Genomic DNA, 27715 nt, shown 5'->3' with positions numbered 1-27715 from the left:
TTGTTTTTTTTTTGTTTTGTTTTGTTTTTTTTAATCAGAACCTGTTCTAATGTGGTCTAAATGCTTTGCTGTTGTGCTTTTGAATTTGTTTTGGTAATTTCTATTGTCATTGTGTGTTTTGTAGTTTTTTGCACCTCGTTGTTGTGATTTGTTATTGATGTTGTGCTTTTGCCGTTGCCGTTGTGATTTGCACTTCACGGCCACCGTAGATGGATTATTTTTGGTAGGAAATAGTTTGTTTACCTCGCCGTCTCACACGTTCTTTGTTCAGTTGCGGCGCTGAACTGTTGTGTTTATTTATTTGTTTGTTTATTTATTCAGCTTCTTTTTTTTTTTTTTTCTTTTTTTTTTTACATGACTTTATTCATAATAAAAATATACATAATCCGACAGGCCATGTGCCATATCTATCTATCTATATACATATACATATATAAGCGAGTATACGTCAATGCAATGAGAGACATAACTACTCAAAATAAGTAGAAAATTAAACAATTGTTATAATACAAAAATTAAGGACAGGCATGAGAAACGAGCAGCGCACTGGATTTCTGTTCAAACAGCGACCAGCGTAGGGATGACGTCAGCGTACAGTGCAAAATACATAATTATTCCCATTCCTTTCTTCCAGCTGTTGCCTGCGCTTTCCCCTCCCGTCCCACGTGCCGCCCCTCCTCCGGTTGCACCTCGCATCGCGCACATCGTAAACCTGTCGGTGCGCCGTGCACGCGCCGCGCTGTGTCCACGGAGCTGTTGTTGCGAGAACATGATCTGGATGCATCCTGCACAAATCATGGAATCAGTCACAGCGAGGGGAAGCTGCTTTGAATGCAACATCGTGTGGTGACAGGATGCCCTGTGCTCCGTTTAGAGTCTCCCAGCACCTCGTGTCTTATGTAACCTATAGCTGCACGGCTTATTTTAGTAAACAGTCATGCAGTATGCATGTAAAGCCCCCTCCCCTCCCTGCCTCACAGTATTCCCATGTTCATATAAATAGAGAGGGGTGTGTGTGAGGAGGAGAAAGAAAGAGAGAAAGAGTGTGTGTGTGTGTGTGTGTGTGTGTGTGTGTGTGTGTGTGTGTGTGTGTACTGTGTATGATGCAGCAGCTGGGGAATACTTGAGTGGTAAACAGGGTCCTCTCTCTCTCCCTCTCTCTCTCTCTCTGTGTGTGTGTGAATCTATCCATCTTTCTGGATGACTGCAGTCTGCATCGTACGGTGCCACAGTGCTGTGTGATATGAGCGAGTGGGAGGAACAGCTTCCTCTGTTTTTACTCAAAACGATGAGACACCTTCCCGGAGCTGCTGCAGGGGTGGTATTAACTTCCCGTCTCCTGCATTGCACAATCTCTCCTCTCTGCTTGGACAGATAAATAAAAGACGTGAGACAAAAGAGGGGTGCTGGAGGACGTGAGGAGTAGAAGATAGAAAGAGAGAAAGGAGACGTGTGTGTGTGTATGTGTGTGTGTTGGGGGGGTGAAGATAAGGGGATAGAGGAAAGAGGGGGAGAGCTTGAGTGGCAGAGGAGGTACAAAAGAGAGAGAGAAAGGGAGGGAGACAGAGCGGGCACACACAGGAATAGAAGACAGAGTGTGTTATGTACTGCAGTAGAATGAGGGTGAGAGGGAGAACCAAGAAGAAGCATTTGAGCTGCCAGCGTTCCGCAGATCACTCAGGATCCATCGCCTTGCAGCCCGTTTTCTGAAGAGGGACGGAGAAGAAGATCGGCACCGTGGAGGCGAGAAGGAGAAGGAGGAGGGGGGCTGAGGAGGGAGAAGCCAGAGGTTCCACGCACAAGATGGCTGCTGTGTCCTCTGCTTCTGAGGCTGGTAAGTGGATTTTCATCTTCCGCCATATACCCCCTCACCGTAAGTCCTTGCCACCCCTCGCTCCCTCACAGCACTCACAGCGTCTGGTGCAAACTCTGAAAAGCATTTCGTGTCGGACCGGGCACGGCCAAAACACGGAACTGTTGCTTGAGTACACTTCCTGTGTTTGGCAGCTCACATGGAAAGTTACAGCAGCAGTGAGTCACTATGCTATGGTGAATGAATAAACTTGCCCCCCCGCCCCCATACTCTCTCCTCTGGCTATCCTCTCAGGGCAGAGCATCTGTCCTGATGCCATCTTCTCACATTACATATGCTGTCACTGTGCCATCCCGTTAAAACGCTTTGACTCCGACTCATAATATTTTGCCCGCATGCCATTCTCCCTGGAAGGTGTCCAAGGTTACTCCTCTCTGACCCAGTTTTTGGAAAGGGCAAGTCATGAGGATGGGCGTAAAGACAGGGCAGGGGGAAAAGAAAGAGATGAGTAAGATGTAAGAGAGGCGGTAGGGGAGAGAGGATGAGCACAGGAATGAAGGAGGAGGTAAAGAGAACAGGAAAGGTACAAGGAGGCAAGGAGCTGAGATGAGGTAATAGGGTGCAAAGGAACAGAGAAAATGAGGAAAGTGAGGACTGAAATGGATGGAGGTGTTGTGCATGCATAAATATGTTGCAGTGCAGAGAATGCAAAAGTTCATATTTACAAAAACTGACATTTTTATCTGCAACAAAGCAGATGAAACCCATTACATCTCCTAAAAGCCTTTCGAGAAAGAATAGGGGTAAAAAAAAAAATAATTCCCACTCAGGGCCAACTGATGTTCTTCAGACAGATGGATTATTCTGATTTGATCAAGTAAATTGAATCAATGTTGTGATTCATCCAAGTTAACTTGATGCACCCAGACAGCTTGAAAGCCAAGGTGCACTAAGTCCATCTGAGAAACGGCGGACAGAACAAAACAAAATCCCCAAAGAAACGAGAACCTGGAGTGTGATTCACCCTCATGGTTTTCTCTCAGGGGATCCCGGGGGTCGCCACCCACCGGAGCGCAGGCTGCTGCTCCTGGGGGGGCCACAATCTGGGAAGACGTCCACCGCCAACACCATCCTGGGGGAGGAGGTGTTCGAGGCCGGGACGGAGACCACACACAGCAACGTGGGCCAGACGGAAATCTACGGCAGGCGCGTGACGGTGGTCGACACCCCGCAGTGGGCCATCCCCAGCGACCGGGACGATGACACCGAAGCGGACGACAACGACAACGCCGGCGCAGAGTCGGACTCCCCGCGGCAGCCGCCCCCGAGCCTGGACAGCGAGGGGCCATGTATGGGAGCCATCCTCTGCCCTCCAGGACCCCACGCCATCCTGCTGGTGGTGTCGGTCACCCAGCCCTTCACCGACACGCAGAGGCGGGCCGCGGAGGAGCAGCTGGGGGCGCTGGGCGGGGGGACCTGGAGGTACTCCATGGTGCTCTTCACTGGGATAGACAAGCTGCCCAAAGGGATCTTCATCGAGGAGCACATCGCCAACACCGGAGAGGCCCTGCAGTGGTTGGTGGAGAGGTGTGGAAGCAGGTACCACGTTTTTTTCTGTCTCTCTCTCTGATTTTACTCAGAAAGCTGACCTAAAAAAGCAACCTCAAATTGTATTCTTAACTCTATAGTGTAGCCATTGCAGCAGCCCCTCCCATGCACACACGCCTGCATCTAGTCTCCACTGGTGCCACGCAACAAAAGTAATCGTAAATAATTCCTCCTCTGGGAGGAGCAACACTGCACAAATTGTTCAGCAAGTATGTGCGACTTCTACAGTGGTTGTCCGTTCTACCCCAATTCAAGGTACCATGCCTTTGATAACACTCGGAAAGACAGGGAGGACAACACCCAGGTACCCGAGCTGATGGAGAAGGTGGAGGAAATGATCACTGACAACCAAGGTTGGACTGGATTTCATTTTTTTTTAATATCATATTTATGTTTCTTTCCTAAGGTTTGCAAAGTAACTTATGATTTGGTCACTTCAATCTTCATCTTTATTTACTAAATGATGTGTATTGCACACATTGTATTCTGCAACGTGTGCTACATAATCGTTAGACGATTACATAATACAGCAATCATGTTGTAGAGCTTATAATGAATAATTTATTGTTATTTTACCCAGGCTGGTACTTTGAAGTGAATGAGCTGATTCTGCTGGAAGAGGAGCAGGCCAGGAGAGCTCTGGAGGAGGAGAGGATGAGGATGGAGGAGCATGTTAGACAGAGGGAGCAGATGATCGGAGGGCCTCCCAGAGGTAAGGGAGACAGAGAAACAGAGAGAGAGAGATTTATGCAAATCTCTCCAACAGTGCTTTTGGGAAAACATGATTGTTCGCAAAGTTATTGTTCCAGGAAAATTCCGTACTCATTACTGGCTAATGATTGTTGTTTCTCCATCTGTGTCTATGTCTGTTTCTGTGTCTCTGTTTCCATTTCTTTTCTCTCTTTGTTACTTTCATTTTGTCTGTGTTTCTCTGTCTCCTTACCCACTTTTTTTCTTCATTTTGCTCTCTCTCTCTCTCTCCTTCTCTTCCGCCTCTTGTGGTCCCAGAGCTGAGAGTGCTCTTACTTGGCTGGAAGGGTGTGGGAAAGAGCTCAGTGGGGAACTCCATCCTTGGCCGCCGGGACTTTGAGGCAGGCCAGGAGACGGAGCTGTGCCTGAGGAGGCAGGCGCTGGTATCGGGTCGCAGGGTCACCATAGTCGATACCCCGGGGTGGGACTGGTTCTCGGTGAGGCGGACCCCGAAGCGAATCCGCCATGAGTCGCAGCGCGGCGCGGCCCTCCTCCGACCGGGACCCCACACCCTGCTGCTGGTCCTCCCTGTCGTCTCATCTCTCACTGCCAGGAAGCGGCGAACCCTCCTGGCTCACATTGAGACTCTGTTTGGCGACAACGCGTGCCTCCACACCATGGTGCTGTTCAGCTGTGGTGACTGGCTGGGCCGCACGCCCATCGAAGAGCACATTCTTAGAGGCGGGAGGGAGCTGCACAGACTGCTGGAGTACTGTGGGAACTATTACCACGTCCTGGACAGTAAGACCCCCGGCAAGGACAGGAGCATCTCAGACCTGCTGGATAAGATAGAGGAGATGATCAGGGAGAATGGCGACGAGGCTTTCCTCCCCATACAGAGCGAGTGGTGTAAGTCTCAGCTTTTATTCTTTAAATATCACATTGGACATTTCACAAAGCTCAAAGGAACAGTTCACCCAAAACACAAGAAGGCTATGTCCCCCCTTAGCCCTACTGCAGTCTGTCCATCCAGACAGTTTCTATGTGATTTGGCGAGGTTTCCAATTTCTTGCTCCAATACAATGTATCTGGAAAGCAAAATGCACATGTGAAAAACTCAACAGCAACAGCTCTTTCCAAAAAACAGCGACACAGATACTCAGGTGTAATCCATAGGCGCAAAGAGTTGCACTGGGGACTACTTCCAGCCAAAGAACTCCGGCAAACTGCACCTATGTGCCCCCGAAGAATTGAATTCAGGTCGGATAGACGCAGTTTGCTGGTGTTCTTCGCCCTCTTGAGGAATGTGAATTGCGCTGGTTATCTGGGTCATTGTTTTTGGAAAATACTGAGCTCCACAAAAGAATACCCACCCAGCCCCATTGTGTAAGGGTGACAGGGCGACAGGGAAGATTATGGCAGACTGGAAACTTCCTTAAATCACACTGACATTATCTGGATGGATAGATTGCACTGTGGAAACAAATATCTTTTGTATTTGTATTTTGTGTGAGCTGTTTCTTTAAATTTGACATTATTTTACATCTGGCAGCACAGTTAACCCTTTATAGGGCAAGTGACTATTTTTGGTAATTTCAGAAATTTTACATATCAGGCCCATCCCCTGTCTCAGTTAGTTCAATAATCATTTGGTCTTCACCCAGCCAATCAGCAAAGATCGCTCTACATCCCAGGTCACATGATTGTGGCATTTGACCAATCTCAATGGCTTTGATTTTCTATTACAAAATGAAAATTTTAGAAAAATTTTATAGAAGTAATAAAGTCCTGTCATGTTCTCTAATAACAGTCTAGGGTAGTTTTTTTTTTTGAATTTCAAAGTATTTCAATGAGTGCCCTATAAAGGGTTAAATGCTGCTCAGAATCTCTTGAAAGGAATTTTTCCCCCGTGTTGTAGTTGACACACGTGAACACATACGCTACACGATAACACACCGCATCAAACTCGCAACCTATTGATGTCCTTCACTATCCAATCTTTGTATCTATCATTAACGTTACTTATAACAACATAGTTCAGCCTAAGCCTAATTTAACTGTGTTGTATTTGACAGTGAGCGAGGAGAGCTCTCAGTCCTCTGATAACACCGAGCCCGAGGATGATTGTAGAGGATGCCAGCTCCAGTGATACGATGGCAATGAAGCGAAAGTGGAATCCGGCTTTTTAAACCTCGCCCTGAGTCTTCAGCAGGCCCAAACATCACCTCATATAACTTAAACCTCATCTACATATCCCTCTCCAACTCTGAAGAGTTTTAGGAGAAACTGAGATATAACAAAGGGTTTGTACTAGGGCTGCACGAAGTGGTTAAAAAAAAATCATATTGTGATTATTTTGACAGATATTGTGATAATATTTGCGATCTTAGTGGGAGTGATCATTTTCGCATCATAATTTTCATTTTTACCAGGAAAAAATAGTAAAATGAGGATGGTGTGATTTTTACTTGGGTCTCCGCCAAACCATGTTTTTATTTTTTACATCTAAAGAACATAATTTATAGGTATACTGTCACATTTAATCTTTATCAACAAACTGACACTGCTGCGATTTGGATATTGCTCTTATCCATATTGGGATTTCGATATGATCTCGGTTAATTGTGCAGCCCTAGTTTGTACAGCAGTTTTGTGATAGCTTCATGGTAGAATTTGGAAAGACCAAACTCACTGATCACTGGGCAAGATGCAACTTGACTGAAAGTGCTGCCTAGTGCAACGAATAAGCTCATCGGAGACTAAATGTTCTGTGTATGGCAAAGACACCGACTGCTGCTAAAGAGACCCTGCCTCAACACTGCAACATTAGAGTGAAGCGTCATTAGAGTCATTGTAATTCCATGTTCAGACCGTACTGATAAGCTGATGTGCTTTGTGTTACAAGTTGAAAGCGCAGTGACTGTGTCTGCACTGCGATGCAGTCTGCAGTGGCTTGATGCATCGTGTCCCTTCGCTTTCATTTGAAGTCGTAGCTTAGAGTGCAAGCGCAGCAGAAGACCATATTATCAGCACCAGTCACATTTGGTGGTACGTCTTCAGCAAGTTTGTGACACTGGATCTGTGAAAGACTGAGAGGCACGAGACCATACATGTACCACAACATTTAGCCGGGATTTAACACTATAGTCTTCTCCTTGTAGATCTCATCCCCTGTCATTGTGTTTTTGTAGCTCGCATTCAGCCCAAATTAATAGGAGACAAATGGAAACGGCTTGAGTGAAATCAGCCTATCGAAAAAACAGCAGACGCACTGTACAGTCACTCAACCAAAATGTGCTTATTGTAACAAAATGTAATGATGCGTACTGGAATGCTTACACACAAATGTACTAATGAGGAGAAACTTTGGATGGCTGTACACTCCGGTTATAAATTTACAGATCAAACATAGTAACATTATGATCCTCTACATGAGTGATATCAAATTAGATTTATCTTCATTAGCATTTTATTAGGAAATGTGGATTGAATCAAGTCCCTTGGGGCTAATTCTGACACATTTACAGAAATGCTGATTAGTGCTAAACTGCAGACATTAATTGAAATTTAAGAATTTGCTTGAGTTTGCTTGGACCAAAAGATTGTCAGTGTCTGCACTTTTGGTGTGAACCAATCAGTTCTGTTGTGCAAGATATAATTGATCGAGCACATAAAATTAATTGAATCCATTCAAAGGAGCAATTATAGTAATTCAGACCAGGTCTGGCATGCCGTCCACATCCAAGACGTGCTGTGGAAACAGTAAAGAAAAACCTGCATTTGAACTGCGTGCATTCTCAGAATCCCTCGAACCGCTGTCTCTGCTTTGTTCTGTTTTGTGCTCATGCACCCAGTGCGGTTATCGATAAGGCAGATTCAGCAATGTGCCTCAGCATCCAAGAGTGGGACTGGGAGCGTGGTCCTGCGGCAGGGCAGCGTCCCGTGCAGGCTACTTCAAACTAACAATCGCATGCTACAGAAACAAGACGTAACCTCATGAATCGCTCCAGCTCAAAGAGGGCTTTTCCTACCTGTCAACTTTTTCTACGTCATTGTGACACTGGCTCCTGACATCAGTAGTGATGTGTTGGAAAAAAAAGAGATCTTCAACTCCCAGAGGCATGTTGATAAAGAGTGCATGCACCTAAGATAAATCAGTGCCTATAGAGTTGTTGGCAACCTCACTTCTGTGTTTTTTTCAAGAACAAAGTCAAGTCGCTGTGAATTTCTGATGAGACACCACATCTCTCTACCTTTATAACTCTGCAAAAAAAATTAATAAATACAAAAAAAAAAAAAAAACATTCATGCCCAGTACTGTTCAGATTGGCACAATAGTGTAAAAAGCTATATACTATATGTGACCAATAGCACTGCCATGCTTTTGAAAAAAAAAGAGCAAATTACACATTTTATTCAAAAGATGTAGCCTATAATAGAAACCCTGACACTGCTTCCTCTATGCTTTCCTGACTGCGCTTCATCTAGTGATGTAGGCTACCGCAGCACTTAGTGTAACAAGCATGACTTCACCGTTTACTATGAGGATGTTTCGACCCTTCATTTTGGAGTCTTGAGTTCAACTTCGAAGCCTCTGCTCCACCTGTGGATACATTGTAAAAGCCATGTATATTTACAGTGTAAAATATGTTACATTGTATTATCAAAGCATTTTGCACTGTGTAAGTTTCACCACCTCACTGTAGCCAAAGTGACGTTACTTCCTGTGTGGTCCTAAATGGTGATTGAATCATTAGTGAAATGACTTTTGTTCGCCCTCAGACAGCTACAATAAAACATATGGATATATTGTTGTCTATTCTTGGCTTTTCGTCTTGTTTGTCTCTGTGCTTGCTGCCCCAGATGATGTGAGTTGGCTGGTAAAGCCCACTGTCATTCCATCTGGCTCATTAGAACAGCCTGCAGTGGTAATAACAGTAATTGTGCAGCTTGGTCACTAGGTGGTGCACTATTACTTATTTAAAGCATTCAGTTTTTAACCATGGAGAGGTTTTTTGACTTGAAGGTCAGAGAGCAGCAGCTGTGTGGTTAGTGAAACTGAGATAAATGATAAACAGTCGAATGCTTCTTGGGTATTTGGTATTATGTCTGCCGGTGCTCTTTGGGAAGGGATTCCTGTTTTCTTATGAGGAGCAGAAAAAAACAGAAAAAAACAAAACAAAAAAAACGTTATTTCATTAGGGCATATCCATTTAACTTCCTTTTAATGCCTGAGCCCTAATGAAATAAAGAATTTCTAACTCCGTGCCCTTTGTTTGCCTTGGCCTTTTATTCTAATGCTGGGGGAAAAGGCTTCAAAATTGGCCTTTCCTATAAATGTTCTAATTAGGCTGAATAGCAGAAGTAGAATTTATTGGTATGATTTTTGTTGCTGTGAAATCAAAATGATAGTCATGATCTTTGACATTTAAAATACAAAAAAGGACAGCCTAAAAGACTCTAATCCATAGAACGTGGGCTTGTATGACATCATTGTTCCATGACATCATTGTTCCACAGAGAGCAGGAAAGTAAACCCACTGAATTTGCACAACTTCTTATCATGAAACAGAGTTTAATTTGAAATGACAATTTTCAGTATATAAATTATACATTATGATGAGAATCAACCTGATACCAATTGAAACAGGATCTTTTTAGAGGAAAATCATGACTGTAGATTGGGAAAATTTATAATTATAGTTTGCTGATGTTGTTTACTACTGTATCACTGATAGAGGGGATAAGCATGCATATCTTCTCACTCACATTCACACTGTATCCATTTCAATAAGCAATGCATCGCCACAAGATTTCCATTCATTGTAAATTAATAATTCATAACATTCTATACATACTAAGTAAAGTACTGTTTCTTTTTTCCATATGCCTTCCTTTACAGAATCCACTGTTTTGTGAGCGCCTACATCCTATTACCTCGAGGGCCGTTGCACTGATGTGATAATATCTAATATTTTGGATAGCATTCAAATTACATTAACATGTAACTTGGCCATGTGACACTGCCTCACCCCGCAGGGCATAATACAATACAAAGGTGGCATTATTTGCGTTTTAATATGTTTAAATGTATGAAACATGGTGTTGGAGGCTAACACTGAATGTGAGTCTTGCATCATCAGTGACTTTAAGATGAAGTGGCCCATAGAGAGCTGGGTAATTGTTTTCAGGAGGCCATGTTTTTCCCATTTTAGGTACCCCTGCATCATCCTGCGTTTGGCACATGTCCAGTTATAGATTTTCTTTAAGCTCTCTGGACAAAAGCCTGGAACAATTACAGTGTGCACCTTTAGGGCCAATTGCAGGCTGAATGCACCTAGCTGCTGTTGACATTGTTATTACTCAAGCCATGCCTGGGTCAGCACTCACTATCCCCCTCCCTCTCTCTTGTTTTCTCCTGTTCTCTCTCTCACACACTAACAAGCATGTATATGTTCTAATAGGCGATTAGAATTTCTCTTAAAATTAAATGAACATCAGAGAAAAGACATGCAGTTCGTCGTACAATGTTGTAATTCATGTTCATCCCAAAATGGATCCGCTTGGGCCAGGAAATGGCGTCTGTAACTTCACATGACAGTCATTTGATCTAACACTCGTGTATCTGCGGCACGCCGTTGGTCAGGCTGCCTCCATTATCCTCACCTAGTTTGCTCTCTAAAAAAAGGCTCCACAGAAACTAGAATTAGGCTCCACTGGCTCATTGTAATGCATTAGGCCGGAGGACAAAAGACTATTCTCTGTGTGGGACTACGTTGCATTCTAAACATGCTGAAAACAATCTCAAAAGGTCAAATAACTTGCGCTTTACTGATGTTTCAAACCCACAATTTTATCAGCCATCCTGACATGATTCGTCTAAATACACCAGTAAAATCTTAATTTGGATCCAGTATTTACATATATGAATTTGATTCTGCTGTACACCACTGAACCTAACTCAGACATGTTTGTCTCGATTTTAATGTTACCTTTGCCTGTAAAATCAAGGGGAGAATCTGAGGGAGGATAAAAGGGGAAGCAATTCCCCCTTTAGGAGGATTTTTTTCAGAACCACTATTCTTGCTGTATTCTTATTCTTGTATTCTTCAACCTCAACTTGAACTAATCTTAGAGTTCCTCCCCATTACAAATGGTGCTGCTTCAACTTTTTTTCTGCACTGCAGAAGTTGCACTTTTTGTTTCTGGTGTTGCATCATTGTCCCTCGTGGTGTAATGTGTTACTCTATATGGTTACTTTGCGCTTATCATGCTTTACACCCATACACTTTACTGGGGTGTGCTGATAATGCCATCTTTTGACTATGACACTTCATTATTACAACTTCAAAAACACCCTACAATAGTTTTAGAGTTTGTCTGACCATACTTTGTTTTTCTGCATGCAGAGCTTTCCTAAGCAGGCATTCCTGATCTCACATGCCTGCTCAGGGTATATATAAAATTCAATTATGTTAATAACCTTGACCTTCTATTCCAAGAGTACGTCCACGCTAAGCTACTGAGTGATGAGCAACATGACCAACCAAGATCAGTCTTTTAAATTAAAAAGCTCATGACGGTGAGTTGCCTCCCATCAGCATAATGAATGCTAGAGGAATGACTCAAAGAGAAGACTGGACAAGTTTAAGAGCTTTATTAAGAGGTTTCTAATAATTACGCAGGTACATATGCTAAATGCACATTATAAATACATATTAAAATCTAAAGACTTACTACGACAAAGTTCAGAGGTCCAAGTTTTTAAGAATCAAGAGTAATATATTTGATGGAATAACACACAAGTTTATATACTGAGTGGAAAATACTTGTAGGTCTTAATATAGTAGAGCAACACTACACAAGTTGACAAACATTAAATACCAATATAGTCAATATATATTTAAAAAAAGGAGAGATATTCGGTTTTACTTGATTTTGGGTATCTAAGACATGCATTGTGGTATTAGAATACACTCTCAAACAAATATCTGGGTCAACAAAACACCTTTTGAGCCAACTTTCTCAATCCCGTCACTTGTGGAAAAACGCACCACCTCATCTTGTCGTTCTCCGACCCAACCACTAGAGGTCAGCACCAAGGCCCTTCTTTATCCTGGCCAGGCGAACCTCCTCCATCAGCTCTTTGAGGTACTGGATCTCCCTGGCCATGGAGTCAGCCTTCTCGGTCAGTTCTATGTTCTTCCTCTCCAGCTCAGCGTACTCTTCGCTGAGCGCTTCCTGTTCAGCTCTCTTCTTCTGCCGGTAGCGTGTAGCAGCTGTCTTATTCTGCTCCATCTTCTTCTGTTTCTTATCCTTCACACTCTTCACAGGCAACTTTTCATTTGCTCCAGCTGCTGCTGAACCCCTAGGAGATTTGACCTTGACACTGGTGGTAGTGGGGGAGGGGGGACTGGCCCTGGATTTGGGGTCAGGGTAGGGTCTGCTTCTGGGGGACCTTGACGAAGTAGAGGCAGGAGGAGAGGTCTGGACAGTCTCTGGTGTGGTGGTTACAGTGGTGGTGGTGGTGCCCCCGATTTCGTCTTTGGGGGCCAGGACGAGCACGATGCGAGTGGATGAGAGGGACAGGACGATTCTGGGGAGCGGCTGGGGCACCACAGTAGCTACAACTGGCTTCACCTCACACTCTGAGACATCTACTTCGCTGCCCAGGTCAAGGGTGTATGTAGGGGAAGGGGGAGAATGTACTAAGGGAGAGGAAGGGGAAGGGGACACAGGCTCAGATTTGATCTCCAGCTCCTCCTGGGGCTCTGGGACACATGGAGGAGGGGAGGGAGCTTCCTGCCTGTTGGTGTGGGACACTGGATCGACAGCTTGGATGAGAGACAGATCCGCTGAGGCAGTGGACAGCGGAGGGGTGCTTATCGTTGGAAGGGAAGGAGCAGGGAGACTTGTGAGTGCAGGGGTTGGTACGGTGGGGAGGGGGAGGGAGTCGAGCTCCATGGGGCAATCCAGGGAGGCAAGGAGGTCTTCAGGAGAGCTGGGGGACTCCATGTCTGGACTGCAGGAGCCAATCAGAGAGTCCAGGTCAAACTCACTCAGGTCTACCCTCTCCGTCATCCAGTCCAGGTCGCCAAATGCATCTTCTGCAGAGGGACATAAGTTTATATTTTAATGAGCTGCAGTAATTCCCTAAATTACACTGACATCCTTCTCAATACAATGGTCTGTGTTCATTACTGGTGTAAAAAAATGCATCTGTAATATAGCAATCACAGGAATAGCATTTTTGTATGTAAACATTACTCTGTAAATATGAATGTAGACAGTAATCACCTTTGCTGTCATTTGCAACTGTTTGGGTGCGTCCCAGCTGGTCAGGGTGGGCCAACCAAGGGAGGGGGAGCAGGTCCGACTCGGTTCCTGCTTTGTCCCCATGGAGAAGCAGGGCCGGTGGTGAGGGAGGGGGGGAGTAGAAGGGAGGGGGAGAGGACAAAGAAGATGGTGATGAGGAGAGGGATGCCAGCGACGCACCCCCCTCTGAACCAGGGCTTCGTCCTCGTTCGGGCTGTTCTTCTTGGTCAGAGTGGAAAAGTACGGAGCCCATGGCGTCAGCCATGGGAGAGGAAGGCCCCCAAAGAAGGGCCTCCATGTCGTCCAGGCCAAACTGTGAGCTTGTCATCATCATGGTCATAGTGGCTGTTGTTGGTCACGAACGGGGTGCGCGACAATACTGGGAAGATGGATTCTTTTATGCTGTCGAATGCAGCAGAGCTGAGGTTTTCCACGAAGGACCTGAAGGATGGGGCAAAAGATAATTAACACATGATACCATTTTTAAAATTTTAAAAACAATATATTTTTAAGTAAAAGCTCACATAGGTTCTATTCTATTAATAAGGGATGTTGGGGTGTTTATCTCTGCAACTGTTAACAAATGGTTCAAACTCTTCGAGCCTGTAATAAATTAAGTGTTATGTGTAATAAGAATGCTTTAAATTGTGGTGTGGAATATAACATTTTATGCGCAACAGTGCCCCCATCACTGCAGTGCACCTGCTCCAGATCATGTGTTCTATTCCTGACGCTGACGTCAGCGCCTGTTTCCACAGCAACAGGGCCGAGGTAGTCGGATTACCGAGCCCTCCCCCAACCTCAGCACGAACTGCAACACTTTTGTTCTCATCCCGCCTACACAAAGCCGCCATTTTGACACAAGGAGGAAACAAACCATTTTCTGTCTGCCACGTTGGCACTACGCAGAAATCGTAACAACAACACTGTAATTAAGTGTGTAATACAGTATGTTATTAAGCATGACCAGAAATCTGATATTACGTCGAAACCAAATGCGCCAAACGCTAAATGTAGGTAACATCTGGTGTTACTGTCACATGTTACAAATGTCATTCCAATGGTTGGCATTACTGTAAAAACAAAACACTGTGTTTCACAGTGAAGACACTGTTAACAAGACAAAGACAAAATCATTCCGAGAACTAAAGTGTCGTCAAATTTATTTTGGAACAGGCTGGTGGTGAGGGCGCTGGCAGTCTCGGTAGGCCCGACAGCTGTTAATGAACGAAATGTCATTAAAACATTACTCACGTCATTTTTCTGAATAAGATGTGGCTCAGTGCACTGGCTGGATGCACTGTTGGGATGGCTGCTGCTGGGTCGCTGCACACTTCTACACGGCCATTTCGCCCAAAAGAGCGCTGTCGTTTAATGATGTTCTCTGTTTGTTGATCCTTGGGAAGGAAAATGGCGAGACAAGGGCGCAGTGCTAATAAAGAGCTGGAGTGAGGTCCTATGGTATCCTTCCGCATTATCGTTGTTTACTTCATATCACTCCGCCACGGTTTACATTCCTCGCATAGCGCCTGCCCTAGAAAATAGTGACGCCTGCTGAGTTTTGCAGCATCATAGTGACACAAGAGACATACACATATAACGACATAACGATGATATTACGTGATTTTTTTTCTACACTTGTTTGAATTTGATTCATTTCCATTCATTTGGCTGCACTACTATTATGTGTGGGAAGCAAATAACATTAAAATCGGATAGACATCACAAATTGGCAAAAACTGTTGAATTACTTTTCTCCAATTAGTTCATTTTCTCCAATTAGTTAGCAGACCCTGAAGATTTTTTGTTTGTTTCTTTCTTCTCTGTACATTATGCTGTTTGTTGTTCATTGTAATTCTTTGTAGGCTAATTTATTTTTAGATTGTTTTTACACTCAAGTATATTTACAGCAAATTTTCCAATGAAAAAATGTAGGTAACGTGAAAAAAACATTTATATCAGTTTATGAGTTTTCAGATAAAGCCTTTATTACACAAACCTTTGGTGAAGAAAATATAGGCATATTTTAAGTGGCAGTTAAAATTTTGAAATAGTATTAGCATTTATCTCTCTCTCTCTCTCTCTCTCTCTCTCTCTCTCTCTCCCTCTCTCACACACATACACACACACACACACACACACACAGGTCTTAGAATCTACAGAACATTTCCCATTTATGCTTCAGTTGATCCAGCACCTCCTGCAGATTTTCAGCCAGCAGACGAACTCTGCTTGAAAACTTGTACTCATTTGACTTCTTCAGCTTCTGCCCATCTTTCACTGCAAAATACAGATCCAAGTCCTTGGCAAAAGCCTTTAGCAGTCCCTCAGATGACATCCCCCCTGCAGGTGCTGCAGATTTCCACATGTCATTGGTGAACATGGACCGTGACAGTTGGGCCATCCTGAGCGCCTGAGGGTGAGCTCCGGCAGCCTGGAGCCTGGCCAGGTCATGCCTCTGCAGCTCATCCATCCCAGAGTGGATGAACGCTGCGCAGTGTTCAATATCGACAACACAGGCCTTGTAGTCTTGTACTATCTTTTCCACCGTCTTTCTCTCCACAATCTTCTTGTTGGCGATAGCTGCGTGGGCCCCCATGCCTCCAGCAGACGCCACCATACCAGCACCCACAGCTGTAGCGATCAGCGAGGTCCCCATGGTCATGGGAGCCAAGGCGATGCCCACCACTGCTGCCACTCCTCCCACAGCGCCTGTGGTGCCGCCGGCAATGCCCATGGTCTTGTTCTTCTTCTGCACCTTGTCCAAACTGTCACAGATGTCAGTGAGGCTGGAGATGTGCTCCCGCAGCGTGTCTTTGCGTGTGATCAGGAGCAGGCTGAAGAGACGCATGGCCTTCCTGACATTAATGGCTCTTTGGTTGAATTCTCTGCACGGAGAAGATGACAGATGGAACACAAAATTAGATCTTTGTGTGTTTTGTTTTGCTGCTAAATGTGTTCTGTAGGTCATTTTACAGTCAGTTTCTGGCCTATTTCTAGCCTATAGGGAGGCGAAGACCGTTCCCTTCTGCTGGACCAACATGGGACCTTATCTCAGAGAAAACATGTTTTATTTTTTTAGATGTTTTTTGGGGGTTGGCATTTTTGCTTTACTTGATAGTGACAGTAGAGAGAAACAGGAAAGGCAGGGGAGAGAGAGGGGATTACATGTAGCAAATGGCCTGGGCTGGATTTAAACCCAGGACGCTGCTTTAAGGACTTGTCCTTAATTTGCGGTACACGCTCTACCAGGTGGTAGAATAGAATAGAATAGAATAGAATAGAATAGAATAGAAACTTTATTGTCTGTTCTTCAATAAAAACAGAAATTTGTCTTTGACACGGCTTCATCACAAATTTAAAAAAAAAAAAAAACACACACACTGACAAACATTCACACACAACAACGGATAAGAACAGTGCAGCCTATTTTGTGCTATTTAAAACAGTTATTGCAGAGGGGATGAATGATTTCTTGTAGATATTTTTCCGGGCCAGAGGGGTTCTGTATCGTCTGCCTGATGGCAGCAGCATGAAGGAGTGGTGAAGGGGGTGGGAGGGGTCCTCAGTGATGAGGGTGGCTTTCCTCACCACTGAGCGCCTGTACAGTTCAGTCAGAGGTATTTTCATATCCCATTTGAATTGTGCCACCAATTAGACATGTTTGTCATTTTAAAAGATAATTTCACAACTTGAGAAAGTCACAGTTTTTCATAAAACTGTTGAAGTATAAGAATGTGAAAATATGTAATTAGAAATTTATCATTCTTTCATCAATAACTTTCTCTCTCTACAAGCTGCCCAGAGCTGCTGAAGTTAACATTAACACGATGACTGTGTGTGTTTCATAGTGATTTTCACCTCTTAATAATGTTTAATAATGTCGGTGTTGGTGACGATATAGTGCAAGATGTGGGTCACTGAGCAGTTTCACACAAAACTAAATGGCACTTTACTATTTTTACACTCAATTTTTCAAAACAAGGAACTTTTTCTGGTCATACAAATTGACAAACATCATATGTGTAATTCATGGCGCAATTCAAACAGGATCAACAACATCCTAGTCTCTCACTGTTGATTACTCTACATATGTTTTCTGAAATAAGGTCCCATGTGGGCCAGTAGAAGGGGAGGGACTTAGCCTCTCTATACAGTCATAAGTAAACACATCTCTGCAAATGCATCTCTGAAGTTTCCTTGCAGCACTTTTTGCTTTAAGCGAATTTTATCATGTTTGTCCTATTGTCATGTTGCCCTGTTTGCCATGTTTGCCCGCTCTTACCTGGTTTCATCCTCTATTCTGCAGCCATATAGCAAAGGACCCATATTACCAGAGTCTGCAAGAAAGCCAGCAGAGAGATGGCTTAGACACTGCACAAGTTGGTAGTGGTTTTTGTAACTGATGACAATGAGTTTTTGTACATTTTTCACAATGAATTTGATCTTGATAATTTACAGGTTGTAACAGTGAATAGAGGTAGTCTCAGTTTTATGCCTCTTTCACTATTAGTTTGCAGGATCAAAGATGGGAAAGCACAGAGCTTTTTTTTTTTTTTTTTGCAATTTCTTCATGGATTTCCAGTAAAAGAGAAGAAAGAGTACAATGACAGTGCACTATCAGTTGTCATTTGTATTTATAGAAGAGGAACAATTCTATTTTTGTTTGAAGTCCTAGGAGATATCAGATACTTTCAGTAAATCACAGTATCCATCACAGCACTTCAAATGTTTGATTACCTCTTTTTGTAACCTACTACAACCTATAAAAAATATTGGAACAAACCCATTGTGAAACAATACGCAAAATGCAGAAAATCCAGTAGAAGACCAATACTTTTTCCACAGCTGTGTAACTCAGGACAGTGCTTAACACCTCAAAATACTGCCCAAGACAGTCCAAAACTCTAATATCCTGGAATACTAGAAAAAAAAAAAAAAAAAAAAACACTTTCATACTCACATCCCACTGTTTTCAGCCATCTCAGCAGACTATTGATGTCCTGAGGAAAAACATTATTTTGGTGTAAAAAAGGTAACGCAGAGGGAAATGTTGAGGACTGGACAAGTTGTGTCATATAAAATGTTCAGTAGCTAATGTCCTGCAAAAGTGAAAAAAGGCCTTAATGATGACAATAAACAATATGACGCCAATTTCATTTTATTTGCAGGCGTGTGAGGAGCACAGATAAAGGGAAGCAGAGCAAAGTGAAACCAAGCAATCCAATATGACAGGTTAAACTCTTTACCTCTGTATCATGTGTGGTGGGAGGGAAGCAACCTGTGGCTGTTGGCTTTTTTGGTGTCTTGTAGCGTTGGTACCCAGATCTGTACACATCGTCTGAGGAGCTGAACTAAAATGAGAATGAGAAATAAGAATTTTAAATGAGATTATTGTGTGTGTCTGTGTACTTCCATATGTACACTCAGCTGCCACTTTATTACATCCACCTGCACAATCAAATGGAATCCAGTACAACTGTTCTGCCATATAGCTTCCTTTCCTGCTGCCTGTAATGCTCAGCTTTTCTTGTTGCCACAGTAATAGAGGTGTTCATTCACTTCTATGTTTGGCACTGAGCTCATAGTTAGTGCTGCTGTTGTACTGCACTGCATTTTACTGAGAGGTGTTTCTACTATTCTGTCCCCCTCATTGTATATAAATAGGGAGGACAAAAAATTAGAAACACCTCTCAATATAATGCAGTCCAGTGCAAGACCTCTGCAAACTACAACCTAAATAATAAACATAGAATTAAATGTACACATTCTACACAATGTCAACACAAACTGAACATTATAAACTTTGTAAAAGGTAGAATTTATGGCAGAGCTGTGGCATTGAGCTGCATTAGATTGTACAGGTGGAGCTGATAAAGTGGACGCTGAGTGTGTGCCATGTTATTAGTAGATGTGTGTATGTGTGCTGTGTGTCTTATTACCATCACTTCGTCTTCCTGTGGCAGCACCTCCAGATAGAGTGGGTCCTCTATCTCAGTGTACAGCGCCTCTGTGTTGTAGTATGACACTGAATATGGAAAAGAGGGTCTGTATAGTGACGGTGTTGCTGGAGGGGTGAACGAGGGAGGAGGCGGTTGTTGTGGTCTCACTAGTGTTGTGTTGGCTGTTGCACTGTGGGGCTGCACCAAAGACAAAAAAAGGTTTTTAATCAGCACTATTGCATAGACGACTTTCTTATTCTTCAGATGCTGCTGTCATTGTTTGGTGTCTTTACATCAACATTAATGCAGAGCCAATAATTCACATGATGCCATACAGTTAGGTACATCCATTGGATGAGTTTCATCTCATTTTGCATAAAAGTTTTGTGTTTTGAGCATGTTCAGTGTCTTTCTGTTACTTTGCCTTGTACAATATGCATATCTTGATTGGGCAGGAAAACCCCATAGCACATAATTTCAAATACTTCTCAGTAACTGCGATGGACACATTTCGCTCATTGATCTTTGAGTAAAAAATTATTAGGAAATTACCACTGGATTTGTATTTTGATCAAAAATGTGTTTAGCTGCATGAATTGATAATGACAATTTTATGTTAAACTGCAGCAATGACGACATGAGAATTAATCATAAAAAAACTATCTCTGACTAAACTATTTCAGGGATGTGATGACAGTGTGAATTGCTTGCTAACATCACAAAAAAGGTTTCGCCTCACCGTGCTGCTGTACACTTCATAAGGGATATCATAATACATCTGCGTGGCGGAGGAGCTGGAACTGGAAATGGACAATCTATGGGAATTTTGGGTCTGAGGAGAAACAAGAGGAACCGTTGCGTAATCGCACACCTGAGAGTATTCATTCTCATCAGAGCAGAACACTCTCACGTCTTTATATAGACACAACTGCAGCACACTGCGTGCTTCATCTTGACTGCAAAAAGTGCAACATGCAAAACAAAGGGGAGAGGCCTTAAAGTGTTATGTTCCGTGACAAAAGCATGACTTGCATTGCATAACTTGTGGCAACTGTCCAACCACAGTCGATTATCTGTGAAGTAAACCGTGCCTTGTTGCCATTTCACCCCATTTGCACCTGGTATTGAAATGTGATCTCTGTGAACTGCACTTCCTTTCTGAGGTGTGCCTCTCCCATGCTGCATGTAAATTAAGAATTCTCCATCCCATCTATTTTGACTTTGATTCCTCTTGGCTCTTGTAGATATAGAAGAATTTCCCCACACGGCTCTCCTCTATTGGTGGTTTTCATACCTGCGGAGGCGAGGTTCCATGCCCCGAGGGAGAACTGAGCAAAGTGTGTTTTGGCGGCTGTCCCGGTCGAGGGGGGCGAGGCGGACATGCAGGTCTGTCACTGTCGCCAGCCTGCAGAACAAAAAGTGTGACAGCACTGATGGATGGTTGCTCGCTGAAAAGCTTTTATGTATTTTAGCTTTTCAGTTTGCTGAGCAATTATGCAGTCAACAGTCTTTTGTTTTTATTTTTTTCAGAAACACACACGCACACACAAATACCTTGACTTAGGGTAGCGCTTCACTCCTGAGGCCATTCCAAAGTCTTACAGGTTACAAAGGTTTAGGTAAAGTGCTAAAAATGCTATTGGAGCACCTGGACTTTGGGACAATCTGTCTCAAGATTTCTGGCCTAGTAAAATTATTAACATCTTTTACAACACTTTGTAAAACTTATTTTTACTGAGAAGCTATTTGTGATTTTTTTGTTTGTTTCTTTTGGATTTTTGGATCATTTTTGTAATATAGCATTGTATTTACCACTTAGCATTTTTTATCCTGTTGTTTGAACATAATCAGCATGATAAATGCTTTGTAAACTCATTTTCTTAAAGGAAAAGGTGCTCTATAAATATTGTGCATTGGTAGTAGTAGTATTAGCAGTTGTAGTAAGTAGTCACTCTTGCCACTCACAGGCTTTGTGACTGTCCTTCATGTACAATAAACCTTTAATGGCATAGATTACTAACCTAAGTTCCAAATTAAACCCAGTCAAAATTACAGGGGTTTCACAGAAAACAAGTAAAATCATCAATAAATTCACTTGTTTGCTCACAATGCCTGACGTTAAGATCATGATTTCCCATTACCCCAGGTGTCCTGCCATAATAACTCCTATCGAGGTTCGCCACTTCATCATAAGGAGCTGGTGAAGCTGGAGATTGTGGCATGGAGCAAAGCGAGGCCTTTCTAGCTGGGGGACTCACTTCACTGGGGCCCTGTCAGCACAAAGAAAACAAGCATGTCACGATATCAAGTTTTCAACTCACTTCAGAAATCGATGCAACTCAGTGTCAGGGAAATTCTTAAGTCTCAGGTCCTCTTGTGTGTGACAATGCAAAATACAGCAATGCATACCTGAGGTGTTCGTTCCATCCCAGGAAGAGTCCTGTCATAATAGTTGGAGGGAAGCTGGGGTCGCTGAGGCCGAGGAGGAGGGGCAGGAGATGGTGCTCTGTCTCCACTGACATCCACAGGCTAAATGAAAAGAAGAAAGGATAGTTTTGTCTGGTAGCAGCACTATAGATCCCTATTGCATAGTTCAGTCACACTGCACAAAGTCCTGAAAAGCTGAAAAAGTATTTAAAGGGTTTTAAAATAGCCACTGTGTATATCCAATTGTCTCAAATTTAGTAGTAAATATTTCAAAAACACAATTCTGTCCCTGAAAATATGATTATTTGTGAGCAAATGATTAGTAAAACATAATGCACACAGCAAAATCAATTTGAACATGAGAATGTAAATATAAGCACTTGTGTACATAATTAATTTAGTTAATTTAACACTTTTATCAACCACTAAAAACTCTCATTATAAAACTAATACATTATTTTGGAATATACAGTTATTACATACTTTCAAAGTTAGTTCACTATGGCTTCCATTAACCAGGTCTGTGGAACAGTTGTAGGTCCCATTTTTGTTCTTCGGTGGAAGGGGAGGAGGACGAACAGGGCGAGGCGTCTTGTAGCCTGCTGGGTATGCATTAGATTTGGCCATCTAATGAAAAAAATACATAAGAACATGCCTGTAAAGCACTGCGAAAAGTTTATCTCACCCAAAATATGCTATATCATACCTTCAAAACCCTGGTAAATAAAAGGAGCAAAAGACAGTGTTTGATTAAACCAGACTAGGTCCGATATGTTATTACTTATTTATAGGAAAATTAAATTGTAGCTCTTTATGCTGCAATTTTCCACAAACCACAATATATATATATATGTTTTTTATTCATGAGAAGCAGTTTCAGTGTTTTTTAACATTTTTAAATAACTTTATTAATCCTTATCTGTGGAACCAGATATTTTTCTCTGAGTAGACATTCAGATTATGCACAAGAACATGCATGCGCGCATGCCCACCCCTGCAGTTTTTTTTTTTTTTTCAGCAAATCTCTTGGTAACACTAATATTGTTCACATGAAGCAGCCATTTGGAGGGAATCTTGCTGCAGACTTTGGTCAGCTAGCCATTCACGTATCTTTGATCACTCACTCACAGACACAGTCATCTCTAACAGTGGCCTGACTCACTGTCCAGCCCAAAAAAATGATTATGACAAGTGCAACAGTTGCAGCAAGAATAAATGTCACAGTCCCTGGATCCTAAATAATTCCTAAACCAAAATAAACCCCAACCTAAACATTAACCCTGATGCCGCACTGTGTTTCAGGAGCAGGACTTACAAAACACTGAATAAAAGTTGACTTCACATGGTGTGGTCAATGTGAGGAAGAGCAGCTCCTCCTTTCTCCTTTCCATAATAATAAATTACTAACAATCAATCGTCACTGACCATTGTGATGGCAGTGTCTGTTCTCTGGAAAGCTCACCTTGTGAGCCGCCCATACTACTAATAGTGCTTCATGGCCTGGCGCCACCTCCACTTGAAGAGTTTATTACATTTAGACAGACGAGGACCACCAGAGCAATTACTAACAGGGACTGTGTGGTTCCCTACAGGAAAACCTCTTTCAGTCAAAACGCCCTGTCTACTAAAGGGACTGTAATTTGGAACACATTACCCTCATCCATAAAGGAATGTCCCACTCTGACCACCTTCAAGAGCCACCTGAAGGTGTGGCTCAGAGCCAACCAAACGTGCAATCACCTCTAACGCTTCTACTGCATGCTGTTACTGTACTGCTCTATGTTTTAACACATATTTGTAATGTACTTTAATGCTGTATGTGTCTACGCTGTTTTAATACTTACTTGAAATGTATTGCTCTATGTTTTAACATTTTCTTGTAATGTAACATATGCATATTTACATTTTTACTTCGGTACATGTTCATTAATGTGCATTGTCCTGACTTCTAATAAATAGATAAAATAAATACTACTAAAATTAGAGATGGGGTAGGTGTGAGATATCAAGTATATAATTTCATAATACCTAACCTTAACCGTAACCTTAACCAATAAGCCAAAATGACCATGGAAATGACTTCACCTTTCTTAGGGGGAAAAAGTATGACTTCCAGTACCAAGCCTGCTGATATACTTTGTTCCTATTTCCTGCTCTGTGTACCTGCCAGCTACTTCCACATGCTATTCAAGGCACTGGCCAAAGTTAGTCCCATTTCTGTCTTTTTTTTTTTTTTTTTTTTTTGGGAACAGAGGTTACGGGCTAGAGCCGGCACATGGGAGAGGTTTGCCTCTGGGACTTTTGTTAACTGATGTCATGAGGGGGTATTCGAAGCATGATTGCAACAGACTCCATTGTTTAAAAAACCCACAAAAAATCCTATTTCAAGAGTAGGATTAACCACAGTCACAGCTGGAAATTAACTCAGTAGCTGCAATAAAACATTCCCCATGGCTGAGTTATGTTTTCTTACCATTATTTTATTGCTTTAGAATGAATGAAAGTCAGTCAGCAGAGCAGCCATTTGCCTCCATTCATTCAATATCATGAGAGCTGCATTGCTTAAACGCATTTGAAGTCTTTTAACAGGGTATTTGAATTTATCATAGCGTGATGTCTATGGCATTTCATTCAATGCCACTCTTAAAATAATATTTTTTATAATGGAATTTTAATATTGAAGTCTACAGCACGTATGTGTCCTCCTTATTGTGTTGAGGTGAATAAGGCGAATAGTAAAGTTTAACCTCATCCATGCCTGTGATAGGTGTAAACTTAGAGCAGGTACATACAAAACAATAGGCACATTAGAAACTGATCGCTTGACTGACCTCTGCATGAACTCCATTGCTTTCATTGTTGATGGGGTGAGTTATACTGTCTGTACCACATAAGGCTTCTGGTTGTGATTTTGTCCTGGGAAGAGGTTTAGGCTTGATTTTACCCACTGACTGGCTTCCAGTGCTGAGATCGGGCTGAAAAAGAAAAATAAGTTATCAACAGAACAGAATGAACAGAATATTTTGCATATTATCATTGTAACTGTAAGAGAGAACAAAAAGAAAAGAGAAAGACAGCCCATCAAATATATATCATAATGTTCCTAAAAGACAAAAACACAGCTCTGTATCGTGAAATGCATTCAGTCCTCTTCAGTCCTCACTTCCCCGAAAAGACTGATTGATAAAGGAAATAAAAACTAAGATACCCGCAGAGATAGACCAGAGATCCTCCACCTATTTCTTGTTTGAGATAGTCATGCATGCAAGATGCATAAGAGTTTGTTTGTATTTTGACAGTTTTTACCCTTTGTAATTGAAGAAAGTGTTTTGGAGCTCAAAATAAGCTTCTCAAGCATGTATATATTTACCAGTTTTTACCTCTTGGTAAGCAAACTCTGGTGAGGAGGAAGGAAGATCATAGGGTCCAGAAACAGTTGGCTTCGCCAGGTATTTTGTCCTGGGGGGTTTGACTGGCTGTGAGGGCCAATGGTGACAGAAAATGACTTTCCATTATCAGGTAGAGCTACTTTTGGGTCAACCAAATAATGAGCTGTCACTTGTCAGAGAGTTAATACATGGGTATTGTACTGCTTTCTCACCATTTTCATAATTTCACCATTTCAATAATTTTTTGACTTTCATTTTGCTGTCCACTGGTTGCCATGGAGTTAATATGTAACTTGCCAGTCAGAGAGTTATGATCTACCTCAAGGAAGAGTCAGGTATATTCAGGTCAAAATGAAATCAACAAAGATCTTCTCAGTAACAATAAAAAACACACCAACAAATCAGTTACTGTGTGCACACAGGGCCAGGGGCGCAGCTAGGAATTATAGATCCCATGCACAAATGGTGATTCTGGGCCTCCCACGACTTTCTTCCTATCCAACACCAACATTATGGTGTTTATGACACACATCTGCACTGCTTATCAATCCTCAAGTCAAACACACCTCCAAACACACCACATTCATTTATTCAGTCACCAGCTTTTAATTATTTTTTTTCCCTAATGTTCCACTCTGCAATTTACAATCGCTATTACTTCTACTACTACTTCTTCAACTATGTCTGCTACTACTACCACTACCACTACTATGACTACTGCTGATTCTACTGCATCTACAGTGCCTTACAGCTAGCCCACACATTTTCAATAGGAAATGTGTTTTTATTCCCCGCTGGCTCCAATTTGTCTCACATAATGCAACACAAAACGTGGTATATAATATTTTCAAGAAAGTTGTGTTTGTTTGCCATTTTTGTAGAGCTCAACCGAAAATTGTTGTAGTGAACTACGGTGTAAATAATTATATTATAAACTTTTGCCCATTTTCAGAATCATGTCCCCTATAAATGTAATTCTTTCATGGAAGTGAAACTATGGATGTCTAGATGATTTACCAGAAAGACTGCAAATCATGTTTTTTTTTTTTTTCTGGTGACTTTTTAGGACAGAAAATTTTTAATGTGAGTCACAATCAAAATGATGGAATTTGCACTTGTCATAATGACAACTATTTTGTCATTGTCATAACGACAAAATATACTTCCCATAGTTTCACTTTCTGGGAAGTCCCCATTGGAAGATCCCCCTTAAAATATTTGTAAAGTTATACTTTAAAGGCAAGCAAAGAAGTAAAATGTGACTGTACTGGACTAGGAAATTTTTATGTGATAATAATTACAAGAGCAAAAGCAGTTACTGTCAGTATGACCTTCAAGAGCTATTTGGGGCTTGTGTACAGGAATCCCTCACACAATCAACAATAATAAATCCACCTGTAATTAATAGAACTTTAATTTACAGGTAATCCTTAGCTCAACACAGTTGGTTTCAGCATGTCATAATTTATCTAAATATATTCTCTCGTGCCAGCTATCATATTCTCCCCCTTTGTTTGCACACATTAAGTGTTATGTCATATAGGCTATTGAGTTATACAACATAGGTGGCCAGGTGTTTGAGTGCAACAACAATCACAACAACACATTTTAAGCATTGTAAGCATGCCATGTGCCGCAGTTTTCACATGACATGAACATATCAGTGGTTTGACCAGTAACTTGTCTCTTTTCCTCCATTGTCTCCTAGATGTTGGGATTACAAGTTTGAACGTCATGGCAACATACTGGCATGTAAGTTTCACTCTCATGGCGCAAGTGTTACAGCACAAAGCTTATTTTGTGAATACTGTACACATGATCAGATCAAAGATACTAACTGTAAAGGCAGCAAACTCCAGTCACTGGGCCTTGTCTTTTTTTCCCTTTAAGTCTTATTCTCTCTACAAGATGTTATTTGACTATTTCTTTCAAATGAAAAGAGCTGATGCCTTACCGTCATGTTCCACTCCAAAGGCAAAGGTTACCAATCCTCTTGATTTTACAATCCCCTTTTAGTTTTTGTCTTTTAAATGATAATATTGTGAATCTGCTAAGACGTTAAAACAGCAGGACTATCCTCCCATGTCCTCACATGTTTACACTCCTGCCAGGGCACAGATATACCAAGGATGTGTCTCGGTGTCGCCCGCTCTTGTAAGAAGCCACGCAGGTGTGTGATTTCCCCGCAGCTTTAAAGAATGAGAGGAAAGAATGTGACAGAGGGTGGATCCTTCGACAGCATGATGTACGTAGACAAGTGAGCAGGAGGCCAGACAGACATATTTATGAACACACACACACACACACACACATGTGTCTCCATTTAAATTCTGGCTGTTTCCTCATTCTTGTGCATGGAGGTGGTTTAGCAGCTTTTATAATTAGACGTATTAATCACTAATAACATTATCTATCTTACATGCTGTTTCATGCAGGTACATCTCTGCTCAATAACTCCTTGAGTGTGTGCCTTTGTCGATAATTTTGCCATTTGCCCTGTAATTTGACATGATACTATTCATCTTTTGATT

The 27715-nt window shown here is 42.2% G+C and overlaps 3 protein-coding genes across 4 annotated transcripts; 1 reads left to right on the top strand and 2 right to left on the bottom strand.

Moving 5' to 3' along the window:
- Nucleotides 1-1504: 1504 nt before the first annotated feature.
- On the top strand, nt 1505-8496 carry LOC115363293 (GTPase IMAP family member 8). The gene is made up of 6 exons (XM_030057408.1): nt 1505-1834; nt 2857-3412; nt 3677-3774; nt 4002-4133; nt 4430-5020; nt 6187-8496. The coding sequence occupies exons 1-6, from the start codon at nt 1804-1806 to the stop codon at nt 6258-6260; spliced, it is 1482 nt and encodes a 493-aa protein (XP_029913268.1). The 5' UTR covers nt 1505-1803; the 3' UTR covers nt 6261-8496.
- A 3257-nt stretch (nt 8497-11753) lies between these two features.
- On the bottom strand, nt 11754-14867 carry atf4b (activating transcription factor 4b). The gene is made up of 3 exons (XM_030057410.1): nt 14681-14867; nt 13409-13867; nt 11754-13218 (listed from the first exon to the last, which is right to left on the bottom strand). The coding sequence occupies exons 2-3, from the start codon at nt 13764-13766 to the stop codon at nt 12197-12199; spliced, it is 1380 nt and encodes a 459-aa protein (XP_029913270.1). The 5' UTR covers nt 13767-13867; nt 14681-14867; the 3' UTR covers nt 11754-12196.
- Nucleotides 14868-15471: 604 nt separating this feature from the next.
- On the bottom strand, nt 15472-27358 carry LOC115363007 (extensin-like). 2 transcript variants are annotated; one of them, XM_030057066.1, is made up of 13 exons: nt 27139-27358; nt 25176-25271; nt 24627-24770; nt 22279-22422; nt 21778-21897; nt 21510-21638; nt 20663-20773; nt 20108-20200; nt 19369-19566; nt 18676-18780; nt 18390-18429; nt 17712-17766; nt 15472-16314 (listed from the first exon to the last, which is right to left on the bottom strand). In XM_030057066.1, exons 1-13 carry the CDS (start codon nt 27142-27144, stop codon nt 15576-15578), a joined length of 1980 nt encoding a protein of 659 aa, XP_029912926.1. In that variant the 5' UTR covers nt 27145-27358; the 3' UTR covers nt 15472-15575. The 2 variants fall into 2 exon arrangements, with proteins under 2 accessions (XP_029912926.1, XP_029912927.1); XM_030057067.1 differs by lacking the exon at nt 25176-25271.
- Nucleotides 27359-27715: the final 357 nt, after the last annotated feature.

Source organism: Myripristis murdjan, chromosome 8 (genome assembly GCF_902150065.1).
Source record: "Myripristis murdjan chromosome 8, fMyrMur1.1, whole genome shotgun sequence".
NCBI classification, from domain to species: Eukaryota; Metazoa; Chordata; class Actinopteri; order Holocentriformes; family Holocentridae; genus Myripristis; species Myripristis murdjan.
Note: the sequence above shows the minus strand (reverse complement) of the source record. Positions and strands in the feature narration are given on the sequence as shown.